Source organism: Cololabis saira, chromosome 9 (assembly GCF_033807715.1).
Source record: "Cololabis saira isolate AMF1-May2022 chromosome 9, fColSai1.1, whole genome shotgun sequence".
NCBI lineage: Eukaryota > Metazoa > Chordata > Actinopteri > Beloniformes > Belonidae > Cololabis > Cololabis saira.
Window position 1 is genome coordinate 20,702,507 of NC_084595.1, and position 12,258 is coordinate 20,714,764.

The 12,258-nt window shown below is 40.2% G+C and overlaps 2 protein-coding genes across 2 annotated transcripts in view; one reads left to right on the forward strand and one right to left on the reverse strand.

The window, feature by feature from the left end:
* dmrt1 (doublesex and mab-3 related transcription factor 1) overlaps positions 1-4,232 on the reverse strand; it is a 37,656-nt gene extending 33,424 nt beyond the window's left edge. Inside the window, exons 1-2 of the mRNA XM_061730730.1 lie at positions 4,002-4,232; positions 1,655-1,829 (exon numbers count right to left, since the gene is read on the reverse strand). Coding sequence (XP_061586714.1) covers positions 1,655-1,829; positions 4,002-4,229 — 403 coding nt within the window. The 5' untranslated portion in view covers positions 4,230-4,232. The remainder of the gene's footprint in view (positions 1-1,654; positions 1,830-4,001) is intronic.
* A 4,866-nt stretch (positions 4,233-9,098) lies between these two features.
* The window catches only part of ccdc166 (coiled-coil domain containing 166), a 4,296-nt gene continuing 1,136 nt past the window's right edge, over positions 9,099-12,258 (forward strand). Inside the window, exons 1-3 of the mRNA XM_061729896.1 lie at positions 9,099-9,263; positions 10,736-11,007; positions 11,593-11,746. Of these exons, the coding sequence (XP_061585880.1) occupies positions 9,109-9,263; positions 10,736-11,007; positions 11,593-11,746 (581 nt within the window). The 5' untranslated portion in view covers positions 9,099-9,108. The remainder of the gene's footprint in view (positions 9,264-10,735; positions 11,008-11,592; positions 11,747-12,258) is intronic.

The following is a 12,258-nucleotide window of genomic DNA, read 5'->3' on the forward strand; positions in this document are numbered from 1 at the left end:
TAAACATCAAAAAAAAAAAAAAATATATATATTTTTTTTTTTTTTTATTTTTAAATCGTCGTCATTTGGAAATGAGATTGCGTTCAAGCATGAATCGAGATCGCGATTTTTTAACGATTAATCGTGCAGCCCTATGTGAAAGTATGTCATGAATCTATCTTTTAAAAATCTTTCTAAATTTTCTGCAAAGCCATAGATTGCGGTTGGCATGAGTTAGATTAAAAGTTAGATTAAAATGGCGTTAAACTCAAAGCTCTGTTGTGACGTTTCTTCACCTGAAGACCCGTCTGTTGTTGACATAAACCTGTAGAGACGGCTCCGACTGCTTGATCTTGTTAATAAATGAGCATCTAATGTTGATAACTAATGATAGGGCGTCGAGCTACTGGACCCTTTTCTTTTCCTTAAATTCCTTCTCTGAAATGGATCGGTTATTTAAAAAAGGGAGTTTATCTCAGCAACTATGCGAATATTTGAGTAAGTTTGGTGTTAAAATAAAAGTAACACACGCAAGACTACAACAGATGGGTAAAATGAAGTTTACATGCTGGCAGGTCGAAGTGAATGAAGACTGAACACAGAGAAGATTAAAAAACAGATTTACCTCACCTGTAGCTGTTTGTACAAGGACATATCTCAGAAATGGCGTAGTTGATAGGAGTGATTGACACCTCTGTGGACTCCTCACAGCCAATAAGATCAATGCGTAGTTTACAAAATTCGTGTGCAAGTTTTCCGCGGTGCGTCCGCGTCGCTGGTTGGTGCTGAGACTGCACTTAGATGCAGCGATGCTACCTGGTTACAAGCTCTTTGGTTGTTACCAAGACAACTGTCAGTCTGTATTTTCTGTTTTTAGCGACATCCTCACATAAAAACGTGTTATTTCAGAGGCAGATGTGGTTCACCGCGACACCGACTGATGAGGACAGACTTCAATCCGTTAACTATGATCCAATTTACTGCTCATCCCCTGACCTGCTTTTTATTCTGGCCACAGCTAACCCTCTTACATCCTACAGAAACTGTGAGGGGGTACTTAGGATTACCCACTTGATTTTTCTTTTTTTTTGTCTTTTTGGATTCACTTTTCACAAATAAACTATTGTATGATGATAAAAAACTCTATGCTGAAGTTGAATTACCAGACCCACTTTGATCAAATGATTTTTGTGATGTTTTCACATGAATAAACGGGATTAAAAGGAGGGTTTTGACATTTTATAACTTGGCAGCAGGAGATTTTTGACGTTGACTTGTCACCAAGTCTCAAAAACAAGTCTTTAATGCTGTTGAAGCCAAACTTCGACAAATACGTCAACTTCACGGGTAAAAAGGCAACGTTTCCCTTGAACATGTGATCGCAAATAGTAACTGATTTAACTGCAATCGCATCCTTTTACAGCTCTATGGTCTGCCAGCAGGTCCACGTGGGCTCCATCTGGGTTAAACGGCTTCAGAGTGGGTTCGGGCTTGAAAAGGGTAGACTGCATGGGTTTCCGGGTTTTAGGCTTCATATGGGAAGATGATGAGAGACATATACTGTATATGCAGCCCACGAGGGATGAGAGTGGACTGAATAGGTTAATGAAGGTGGATCTAAAACACTGGGACCACATGGGATCAGACGGAGAGCAAGACGGCGGCAGGGCTTTACCTGCAGCAGCGAGAGAGGAAGTGGAGATGCTGGTGGGTGTGTTGGATCGCCCGTCGGCAGAGAAAAGGCAGTCCGCTCCGGCTTCGTTCTTCACCATCACCTCAGGTCCGGTCAACGCCATGGGACTGCAAATCCCCAGCTCCTCCTCCTGGGCCTGCTGCCTCCTCAAGGCCACCTGGATGGATGGATGGATGGATGGATGGAAGGATGGATGGATGGATGGATGGATGGATGGAAGGATGGAAGGATGGAAGGATGGAAGGAAGGAAGGAAGGAAGGAAGGAAGGAAGGAAGGAAGGAAGGAAGGAAGGAAGGAAGGAAGGAAGGAAGGAAGGAAGGAAGGAAGGAAGGAAGGTAGGTCACCTTTGTCTTGTGACTTTCAAATGAAATATGAGCTTCAACAATACAACAGAATAAGGGAACTAAAAAATCTCCTCACAAGCCAATAGAGTTTTTTTTTTTTTTAGACTTCATATTATTTTTCTTGCTTTGATTGGATGTAAATACAAACTAGACATATTTAAGCCGTATGAAAGCAGCCTGCTGGTCCTTGTCAGGGACTGTCAGTCATCTTTATCAGTATTTTATGCAGCTTCAGTCACTTTTAAAGCAAATCAGAGCATATTCTGGTCTGTATTTTCCACGTTATTGTGTTTTATTTCATTGTAAATTAATTAATTATCTTTGGGCTCACAAGGCGATACAAGCTTAGACTAATAGATAGCTTTGAGTTTATGTAATTAATCCTTAAACACGGGTTGATTCTTATCTTTGTTGGTTTTTAGACTGAAGTAACTTCTAATATTAAGTATAGAAGGCTGATTTATGGTTCCGCGTTACACCAACGCAGCGCCTACGACGTAAGGTACGCGGCGATGCGCACCTTACGGTGCGCGTATCCGCGTACCCTACGCCGTACCCTGCGCCGTAGGCTCTGCGTCAATTTAACGTGGAACCATAATTCAGGCTTTAGGGGTTAAAAAGGTCCCGAGAAGGACTTGTGCCCTGGTTTCACCTGCAGACCTGCAGAGATACAACAATTACACCGAAACACGTTTTTAACGACATTAACCGGACATAAAGTGAACATTTAGCTCCTAACAGACAAAAAACGTATAAATGTTTCAAGATAGAATCAGAATCAGGTTTATTGGCCAAGTATGAACATGCCAGACAGGGAATTTGACTCCGGTTATTTCGCTCACTGTAGCTACAGTAAATTACGGAAGAGTATTAGGGCCAGGCAGGAGAAAAATCAAAATAACATTTTAGAGAAGGAAGATTTTTTTTTCATTATACACTTCGAGAAAAAAGTCGAAATGTCGAGATTAATGTTGTAGTACAATTTCGAGAAAACAGTTGAAATGTCGAGAAAAAAGTCGAAATGTTGAGAAGTCAAAATTCCGTGAATAAAGTTGAAAAAAAGGCTGTTAACTATGATCCAATTTACTGCTCATCCCCTGACCTGCTTTTTATTCTGGCCACAGCTAACCCTCTTACATCCTACAGAAACTGTGAGGGGGTACTTAGGATTACCCAATTGATTTTTCTTTTTTTTGTCTTTTTGGATTCACTTTTCACAAATAAACTATTGTATGATGATAAAAACCTCTATGCTGAAGTTGAATTACCAGACCCACTTTGATCAAATGATTTTTGTGATGTTTTCACATGAATAAACAGGATTAAAAGGGGGGTTTTGACATTTTGTGACTTGGCAGCAGGAGATTTTTGACTTGGACTCGTCACCAAGTCTCAAAAACAAGTATTTAATGCTGTTTTAAGCCAAACAAGTATGAACATGCCAGACAGGGAATTTGACTCCGGTTATTTCGCTCACTGTAGCTACAGTAAATTACGGAAGAGTATTAGGGCCAGGCAGGAGAAAAATAAAAATAATATTTTAGAGGAAGATTTTTTTTTCATGATACACTTCGAGAAAAAAGTCGAAATGTCGAGATTAATGTTGTAGTACAATTTCGAGAAAAAAGTCGAAATGTTGAGAAAAAAGTCAAAATTTCGTGAATAAAGTTGAAAAAAAGGCGAAATTTCGATTTTTTTTTCTCGAAATTGTATTTCAACATTATTCTCGACATTTCGACTTTTTTCTCGACATTTTGACTTTTTTCTCGAAACTGTTTTTCAACATTAATCTCGACATTTCGACTTTTTTCTCGAAACTGTTTTTCAACATTAATCTCGACATTTCGACTTTTTTCTCGAAGTGCACAATAAAAACAATCTTCCCCTCATGGCCCTAATACTCTTAGTAAATAGACAAATGAAGAATTTAAATTAAAAATTAGAATTAAAAAGGTCTTTTGAGTTTTTGGGCCCGGCTCGGTACCTGCGCCGCCATGACGCGCTGCCGCTCCGCGATCAGCTTGCACTTGTTGCACTGGCAGTCCCTCCAGCTGCAGAAGCGCTTGTGGCCCTTCAGCGGAGACACGTATCCGTGGTTCCTGCAGCGGGAGCACTTGGGCATCCGCGGGGCCTTGTGGCCCCTGGACGGGGCCCTGGACGGGGACTGCGGGCCGCAGTCCGGCACCTGCTTGCTCTGCTGGTCTTTGCTCATATCTGCAGACGGGTTCCGAGCTGCTGCCCCGTCTATGCTGAAGTAGCACAAGAAGAAGTAGAAAGGAAGAAAAAAAGCCCAGTGATGGGAGCTTCCCTGAAGTCCAGGGGGAGGACGGGAGCTGGACGCGTGGGAGAGCGGGACGGTGGCATCCGAGACTGGAAGAGGTCCATATCTGCAGCACATTCACGGAGACACTGATAAGCACTTGTAACGCTCATAATTACAGGATTATTTAGGATTTATGGGACAAAAACATCCACAGACAAACAGAACAGCTCATAACCCTGAATACTGAATACACATGAAGTGCCATACTGAACTTATTGTGTATTGTAATTATGTATGGGCAGCTGCATGTCCTACTGTTCTCAATAAGATCCTAGACCAAAAGAAATTCTTGAGAATAGTTACTTTTGCCAAAAAAACAGAATCTTCTATTCTTCTTTTTGGGAAATTTAATTTGTTATCTGTCTTCAATGTGAACATCTATAAAACCTGTGTGTTTATGTATAAGTATGTATATTCATCTCATGACCTGCCAGCACTCAGCTTCCAGAATTTCAGATTCCAGAAAAGTTTACCTCAGACATCCATTCGTATCAGACACGACACTCAAAGGACTTTCACCTTCCCTTATGCCGGACTCCACACAATCAACGCACTTTAAAATACAGAGGACCATCCCTATGGAACAATTTACCTACATCACTAAAATCAATATCTTCACTGGCTTTGTTCAAAAAAATAATTCTTTAGTTCATGCAATTATCCTACATCTTCATTTTTCCTATCTTTCAATAATTCAGTATTGTTTTTCTTTTTCATGCTAAATTGTCTTTTTCTGTTTTATATTATGTATTTCTATATTGTGTTTTCACTTTGAAGTCAGCTGCTACAACTGCTGCTGTTACTGCTGTTGTTATTGTTGTTTATGTTTGTTTTATAAAGGGGAGGCATTTTCATAAGCCTTTTTGGCTTCCACCTCTCCTGCACAATGCTTCATTTGACCATTGTTTTTACTGTTCTGTTTTATGTGCAAACAAACTAAACTAAACTAAACTACTGAATACCACCTAACTACTGCTGCAGGATTTGAGAGTAGGCGTTTTGATTAGTGCTGTGCGGATCAATACTGAAATATTGATACTTGATACCAGATCTGTGTGCTCTAATATTTCTCAAATGAAAATATTGATACTTTTGATACTTCAGTCATTTGTGGTAATGTATATCATTAACAGGAATACGGTGGAAAGTAACTAAACTATTCAGATTTGGTCTAAATGACACGCTGCTGGTAGGAACTACTTTTTTTAATTTTAATTTTTAGAGAAGTTCTTACTTTTGTTTAGTATTCTCTTATTTATTTTAATGGTTTTATTATTTTAATTAGGATGATTTTGTAGTGATGGAAACACCATTTTCAAACACTGGTTTTTGTGTTGTTGTAACAGCTCGGCTGTATTGTGAATGAGGCCGCTACCTCAGTACACTTCTGACTTTAAAATAAATAGCTAAATAAGTGACTCAGATATTGTATTCTTAAGCTATCTAAAATACACAATTTTTTGTTGATTTTTCCAGACACATTAGGTGTATTTGCACAATGTATTGGTATCGAATCGGTGTTGCCGATACCAGCTTAACTCAATATCGGATCGGAAAGGAAATCGTGGTATCGAACATCACTAGTTTTGACTGGTTGCTGGTTGATGTGTGCAAACACAACGTCAACAGGGTTAGACGTCAGCAACTGTTCCTGGAAAAGGTTTTCAACTCAAGTAGAAAAACTTTAGAGACAGTTTCCAAGCTCTTTAGAAGGATCCAGCAGTTATACCTCAGCGCTCAGAGAAATACAAAAAAAAAAACATGTTAGATGTCAAAAAAAGGAAAGAAAGAAAAAGACTGAACCAGTTTGACCAAAATACCTGGCATCATATTTCTAGAAATCAAGGAAACCAACCACAACTTGTCGGCAGAACCACCTCATAGCCGTGGAGCACGGTGGTGGAGTAGACCGGAGTCGACCCGTTTCCCCTGACCGGTTTGGTACGGTTTAGAAGGGTCCGGTGACCGGTCACTTAAGGGGAGACGTTTCCACCGCAAGTCGGGCCGCCAAGCCCCATGCGCATGTTACCCAACATACTCAAACCCACAACATTAGCTGATTTTCATCTGTTTATTTGCAACATAAAACAAAAGTTGGACTTTTAAAGAACCCAGAACCTGTTAGAGTTCAAAACTGAACGCTGAGAGGCTTCAGAAGACATTGAGAATGAATTAGATATGTTTTGTGTCTAAATTCACAGAAAGGTTTCACACATGTTCATGTTGCAGGTCGTTGAATTCTACTTTTTAATGACTTCATTCAGCTCAGAGCAGAGTCTTGGACCTTAGAGATGATTGTGTGGTAAAGATATTTTAGCAGCAGCAGGATCATTTAAATGAGCTGATCATTCGTCCAGGTGTGACGTTTATCCCCAATTGATGGACCAAAAACATTAATAAGTTAAAATCCTGATTTAAAAATCTAATTTTATATCTCACAATTATGAAAGAAAACGAGACTGTGCTCTCAAATAAAAAAATTAACTACAAACTTAAATTCTGACTTTTTAAACATTCAGAGATGTAAGAAAAACATTTGAAATTCCTAACTCACGGATTTAAGAAAAGAAATTCATACTGAAAAATGTGTTTACTGGATGGATGGATGGATGGATGAATGAAGAGATTATGGATGGATGGATGAAGAGATTATGGATGGATGGATGGATGGATGAATGAAGAGATTATGGATGGATGGATGGATGAATGAAGAGATTATGGATGGATGGATGGATGAATGAAGAGATTATGGATGGATGGATGGATGGATGAAGAGATTATGGATGAATGAATGAATGAATGAATGAATGAATGAAGAGATTATGGATGGATGGGTGAATGAATGAATGAATGGATTATGGATGGATGAATGAATGGAGAGATTATGGATGGATGGATGAATGGATGGATGAAGAGATTATGGATGGATGGATGAATGAATGAATGAATGAATGAATGAATGAATGAATGAATGAATGGATGGATGGATGGATGGATGGATGGATGGATGGATGGATGGATGGATGGATGGATGGATGGATGGATGGATGGATGGATGGATGGATGGATGGATGGATGGATGGATGGATGGATGGATTGATGGATGGATGGATGGATGGATGGATGGATGGATTATGGATGGATGGATGGATGGATGGATGGATGGATGGATGATGAAGAGATTATGGATGGATGGATGGATGAATGGATTATGGATGGATGGATGGATGAATGAAGAGATTATGGATGGATGGATGGATGGATGAAGAGATTATGGATGGATGGATGGATGAAGAGATTATGGATGGATGGATGAAGAGATTATGGATGGATGGATGGATGAAGAGATTATGGATGGATGGATGAAGAGATTATGGATGGATGGATGGATGAAGAGATTATGGATGGATGGATGGATGGATGGATGAAGAGATTATGGATGGATGGATGAAGAGATTTTGGATGGATGGATGGATGGTATAATCAGGGAGCTTAAATCCTGAAGAGTAAATGTGGTGAATCATTAATTAATTAAGATGTAAAAAGTAAACAGGCCAGATTTGAAAATCTAAAGTTCAAGTTGAGCAACGAACCAAGCTGCTCAGAGCTGTGTTTGAGCCGTCAGAGGGAAAACTTTATAAACCTGCAAAATAGCAACCAAAAACACAGAAATATTGACTTTACAAACTTCTGAATTTGTGAACATCAAACTTTGTGAGACAAAACTCAGAAAGAAGGACCTCATTGAGTCTAACAATGAAAAATGTGAAGAAGAAAACAGATATTGAGTTTGTAGCTTGGGGGCCCCCTGGTGGCCGAGGGGGCCCTCTGCATCCGCTCAAAGTTGCCTGAGTAACTTCCTAATAAATTACATTTACTGCTCAACCTTTCTTCCTCTTTGGTTTGCCACATGGTTATTTCATAAATGTATTGTCTCTTATTAATTTGCTCGGCTTGATTGAGCTGAAAGTGAATTAACCTCCAGGGTGGTGGGCGAGCCAGCCTGGTGGGTTTATGGACGTGAAAGCGTTGTTAAAATCTGCAGAAGCTCTGAACCATCCAGGCAGTTCAAATAGCTGCTACACTTTGTTGACTCACGTCCTGGAGCTTTAAGCAGAATTGCAACAGTGAGTTTAACTGCCTCCACAGCATAAAAATAGATTATAAAACCCTTGTAAAGTGCTGTTAAAGGCCTCAATTTAAGGAAGGTTTAGTTAGTGGGGTTCTGACATTGATGATGGATGGATGGATGGATGGATGGATGGATGGATGGATGGATGGATGGATGGATGGATGGATGGATGGATGGATGGATGGATGGATGATAGATTTTATAATCTCACAATTATGAAAGAAAACGAGACTGTGCTCTCCAATAAAATTTAAAAAAACTACAAACTTGAAAAAAAAAACTCAAATTCAGACTTTTTAACATTCAGAGACGTAAGGAAAAAATCTGAAATTTCTAACTCACGAATTTAAGAAAAGAAATTCAGACTGAGAAAAGTTTGTAACTTTAAACAAAAACTGTTGAAGACCACTAAATACGCTGCTTTAAAGCTAAATTGTCACTTATATCCACCCATCAGACAAAAACACATAGATACTTGGATTAACGTCGATCCGCTGCGTGACATCTTCCTCTCCACGCGTCCGTCAGACGAAGCCGGCGTTTCCCAGGGGTCCCTGAACGCAGCGTTGCCTAGCAACGGTTTAGTTTAAAGGCTTCTCGTCCCGTCGGAGAGCCGTGTTGACTTTCACAGAAATAATGCCCAAAAAGAAAGACAAGACGACGGGCGAGAAAACGGACGAAAAGAAGAAAACGTCAAGAAAGGAGAGCCCAGTGAATAAAACCGGCTTCGACGACAAAGAGAAGGATTTGTACCTGATTCAAATACGACATTTGACCGAGGAACTGGAGAGGTGAGTTTTTCTGGCTTTTAGATCAAGCCAGACGTTTGGAGATGAAGTTGGTTTCAGGTCGGTCATTCCGCTGCACGACGCCTCTGTGTCCACTAGAGGGCGCCCGAGCTGCAGCTCAGCCTCAGTCCGGAATATTTTAAAATAAAACTAAATACGCACATTTTAGTACATCATTGAACACATATCACAGAAAATGTGACTGGCTGAGTCTTGCAAGTGTAGGGGTTTATAAAGTCAGAAAAAGGAGGTGTTTTTTTTTTTTTTAATGGACTTTTATCCCCGTCTTTGCTTACCGTCTAGATGTGACGTTTCTCCCGATTGATTGACCAAAAGCATTAATAAGTTAAAATCCTGATTTAAAAAAAATCACATTTTATAATCTCACAATTGTGAAAGAAAATGAAACTGAAAATAAAAAAAATTACAAACTTGAAAAGAAACTAAAATTCCGACTTTTTAAATATTCAGAGCTGTAAGAAAAAAATCTGAAATTCGTAACCCACGAATTTAAGAAAAGAAATTCATACTGAAAAATGTGTTTACTGGATGGATGGATGAGTGGATGGATGGATGGATGGATGGATGAAAGTGGATGGATGGATGGATGGATGGTTGGATGGATGGATGGATGGATGGATGGATGAAAGTGGATGGATGGATGGATGGATGGATGAGTGGATGGATGAGTGGATGGATAGATGGATGGATGGATGATGGATGGATGGAGGAAAGTGGATGGATGGATGGATGGATGGATGGATGGATGGATGGATGGATGGATGGATGGATGGATGGATGGATGGATGGATGGATGGATGGATGGATGGATGGATGGATGGATGGATGGATGGATGGATGGATGGATGGATGGATGGATGGGTTGATGGATGGATGGATGGATGGATGGTCCAGATGTGACATTCTGCAACCTGAATAAACAATACTGCCTCAGCAAAAGTAATGTTAGATCGCTAGGTTATGTAAACAAGACTTGTTTACTTAACCTTTTACGCGTCTCTCCACACCATCATGCTAGCGTGCTACACAAAATGTATGTTTATTTTTACAAGCTCCTGTTGAATTCGACTTTATTTTTAAAAATCAGTTTTTTAAAGTCAAATGCTTAGGATTTTTTTTTTTTTTTCAAATCTGCAGATTTAAAAAATCAAAAACTATGTATTTTTTGCTTTTTATTTTCAGGTTACAAACTCAAAAACTCAAAAACAAAAAAATCAGTTTAAAATATTTTACTTTTGATTAAAGTTCCAGTTAAATATGCGCTATAAACCGTTACGCTGGCTTGTTACACGGCCAGGTTTATTTTAGTATTTCATAAAATTTCATAAATGTTGAGTCCCGGTGACGCTGTGGATTCTGGGTGAAAAGTGGCCAAATAACCAACTTGAAACTAGCTTCTCCGCAGTATTGGTTTCCATTTTTATAACTTCACTGGAGGTGTTTTTTTCTTCTAGATATGAGTTAAAATGTGCTAAACTAGAGAGGCAGAACACAGACTTGGTCTCTCAGCTCAGCACCCTGGAAGAGGACAGGAAGGGCATCGCTGAGCATCTGAGACACAGTCTCCTGGAGAAGGACGGAGAGGTGGAGGATCTGTCGGAGCAGCTGGAGAGTCTGCAGAAGGCCTTCGCTCAGGACCGAGACGCCCTGCAGCTGCAGCACATCCAGACCAGGCAGCAGCTCCAAGACCAAATCCAGGAGCTCGTTGAGAAGAACGAGACACTTGGTGAGACTTCACGAAGTCTCTTCCTGGAAATCAAACCGGAGTTCGGTTAAAGGTCAGGGGGCGACTTCAAAATCTGCAACCAAGAAAAAACGTTTTCCACCAACAGATGAGTCCCGAGACTTTAGAATATGAATGATTACGTTCTTTATTCATAGTTAGAAGTCAAAACAGAGCTAAGTAGCAAAACTGACAGCTGTCAATCAAAATAAACTGCCCCAAAATTACACATGTATAATTTTATCTGATGAGGTGCAAATGTGGACATTTTAACATCCCTGGTACCAGGATCCAGACCCTAGTGGTCAGTAGAGGAACTGCAGGTCTGGATCCAGACCCTAGTGGTCAGTAGAGGAACTGCAGGTCTGGATCCAGACCCTGGTGGTCAGTAGAGGAACTGCAGGTCTGGATCCAGACCCTGGTGGTCAGTAGAGGAACTGCAGGTCTGGATCCAGACCCTAGTGGTCAGTAGAGGAACTGTAACCCTCCTCCTTCCCTGTTGACCTGGACCTGGACTTAGAAAGCATGAATGTGGTCGTAGCAGCGATCTGAGAAGTGCGTGGTCTTAAGTTTCTCTTCTCGTTCCAGCGGAGAGGCTCGCTGCTCTGGAGGAGTTCCAGCCGCAGAGGGACGAGCTGCTGTCCAACGTGGCGTCTCTGGAGAAGCAGCTGGCTCTTCAGACAGAGGAGCACAAAGATGAGATTCACAGTCTGGAGATGAAAACGCTGATGGAGCGGAAAAGGTTGAATTGTTACCGTTTCTAAAGAATGACATCAGAAAGTTGTGTTGGACCTTTATAGGTTTGCCAACTCCCTGTAAAATAAATAAGGGACACCTCATCGGCAGGGCCGGCCAACACGATTGCCTTCACCTTTCCTAATTTTTTAGCCCCTTTTTTTTTGAGTGAAACGATTTTCTAACTATTTGACTCGAACCTGAATTGAATTAGATGCATATTTTTGAATGCCATGAACACATGGAAAACAAATTATTATCAGCAATTCACTTTAATACAAAATAACAAAATTAACTGAATAAAATAAGTATCTTTCTTAAACAGAAACCTGTTCTGCTTAACTTAAAGGAGCTTGAGGCCGGATTGAGGCAGGATTTATGAAAAAAATCTGTATACGTTTTAAGTTTTCTAGTAATAATGTCAGATGAAGCGTTCCAAACCCAAAAGAATGAGCCCTCTAGTGTATCTCTCCTTTGCCTTGAACAGGCTGTGTGCTGCAAAATGTGCTGCAATTCGGG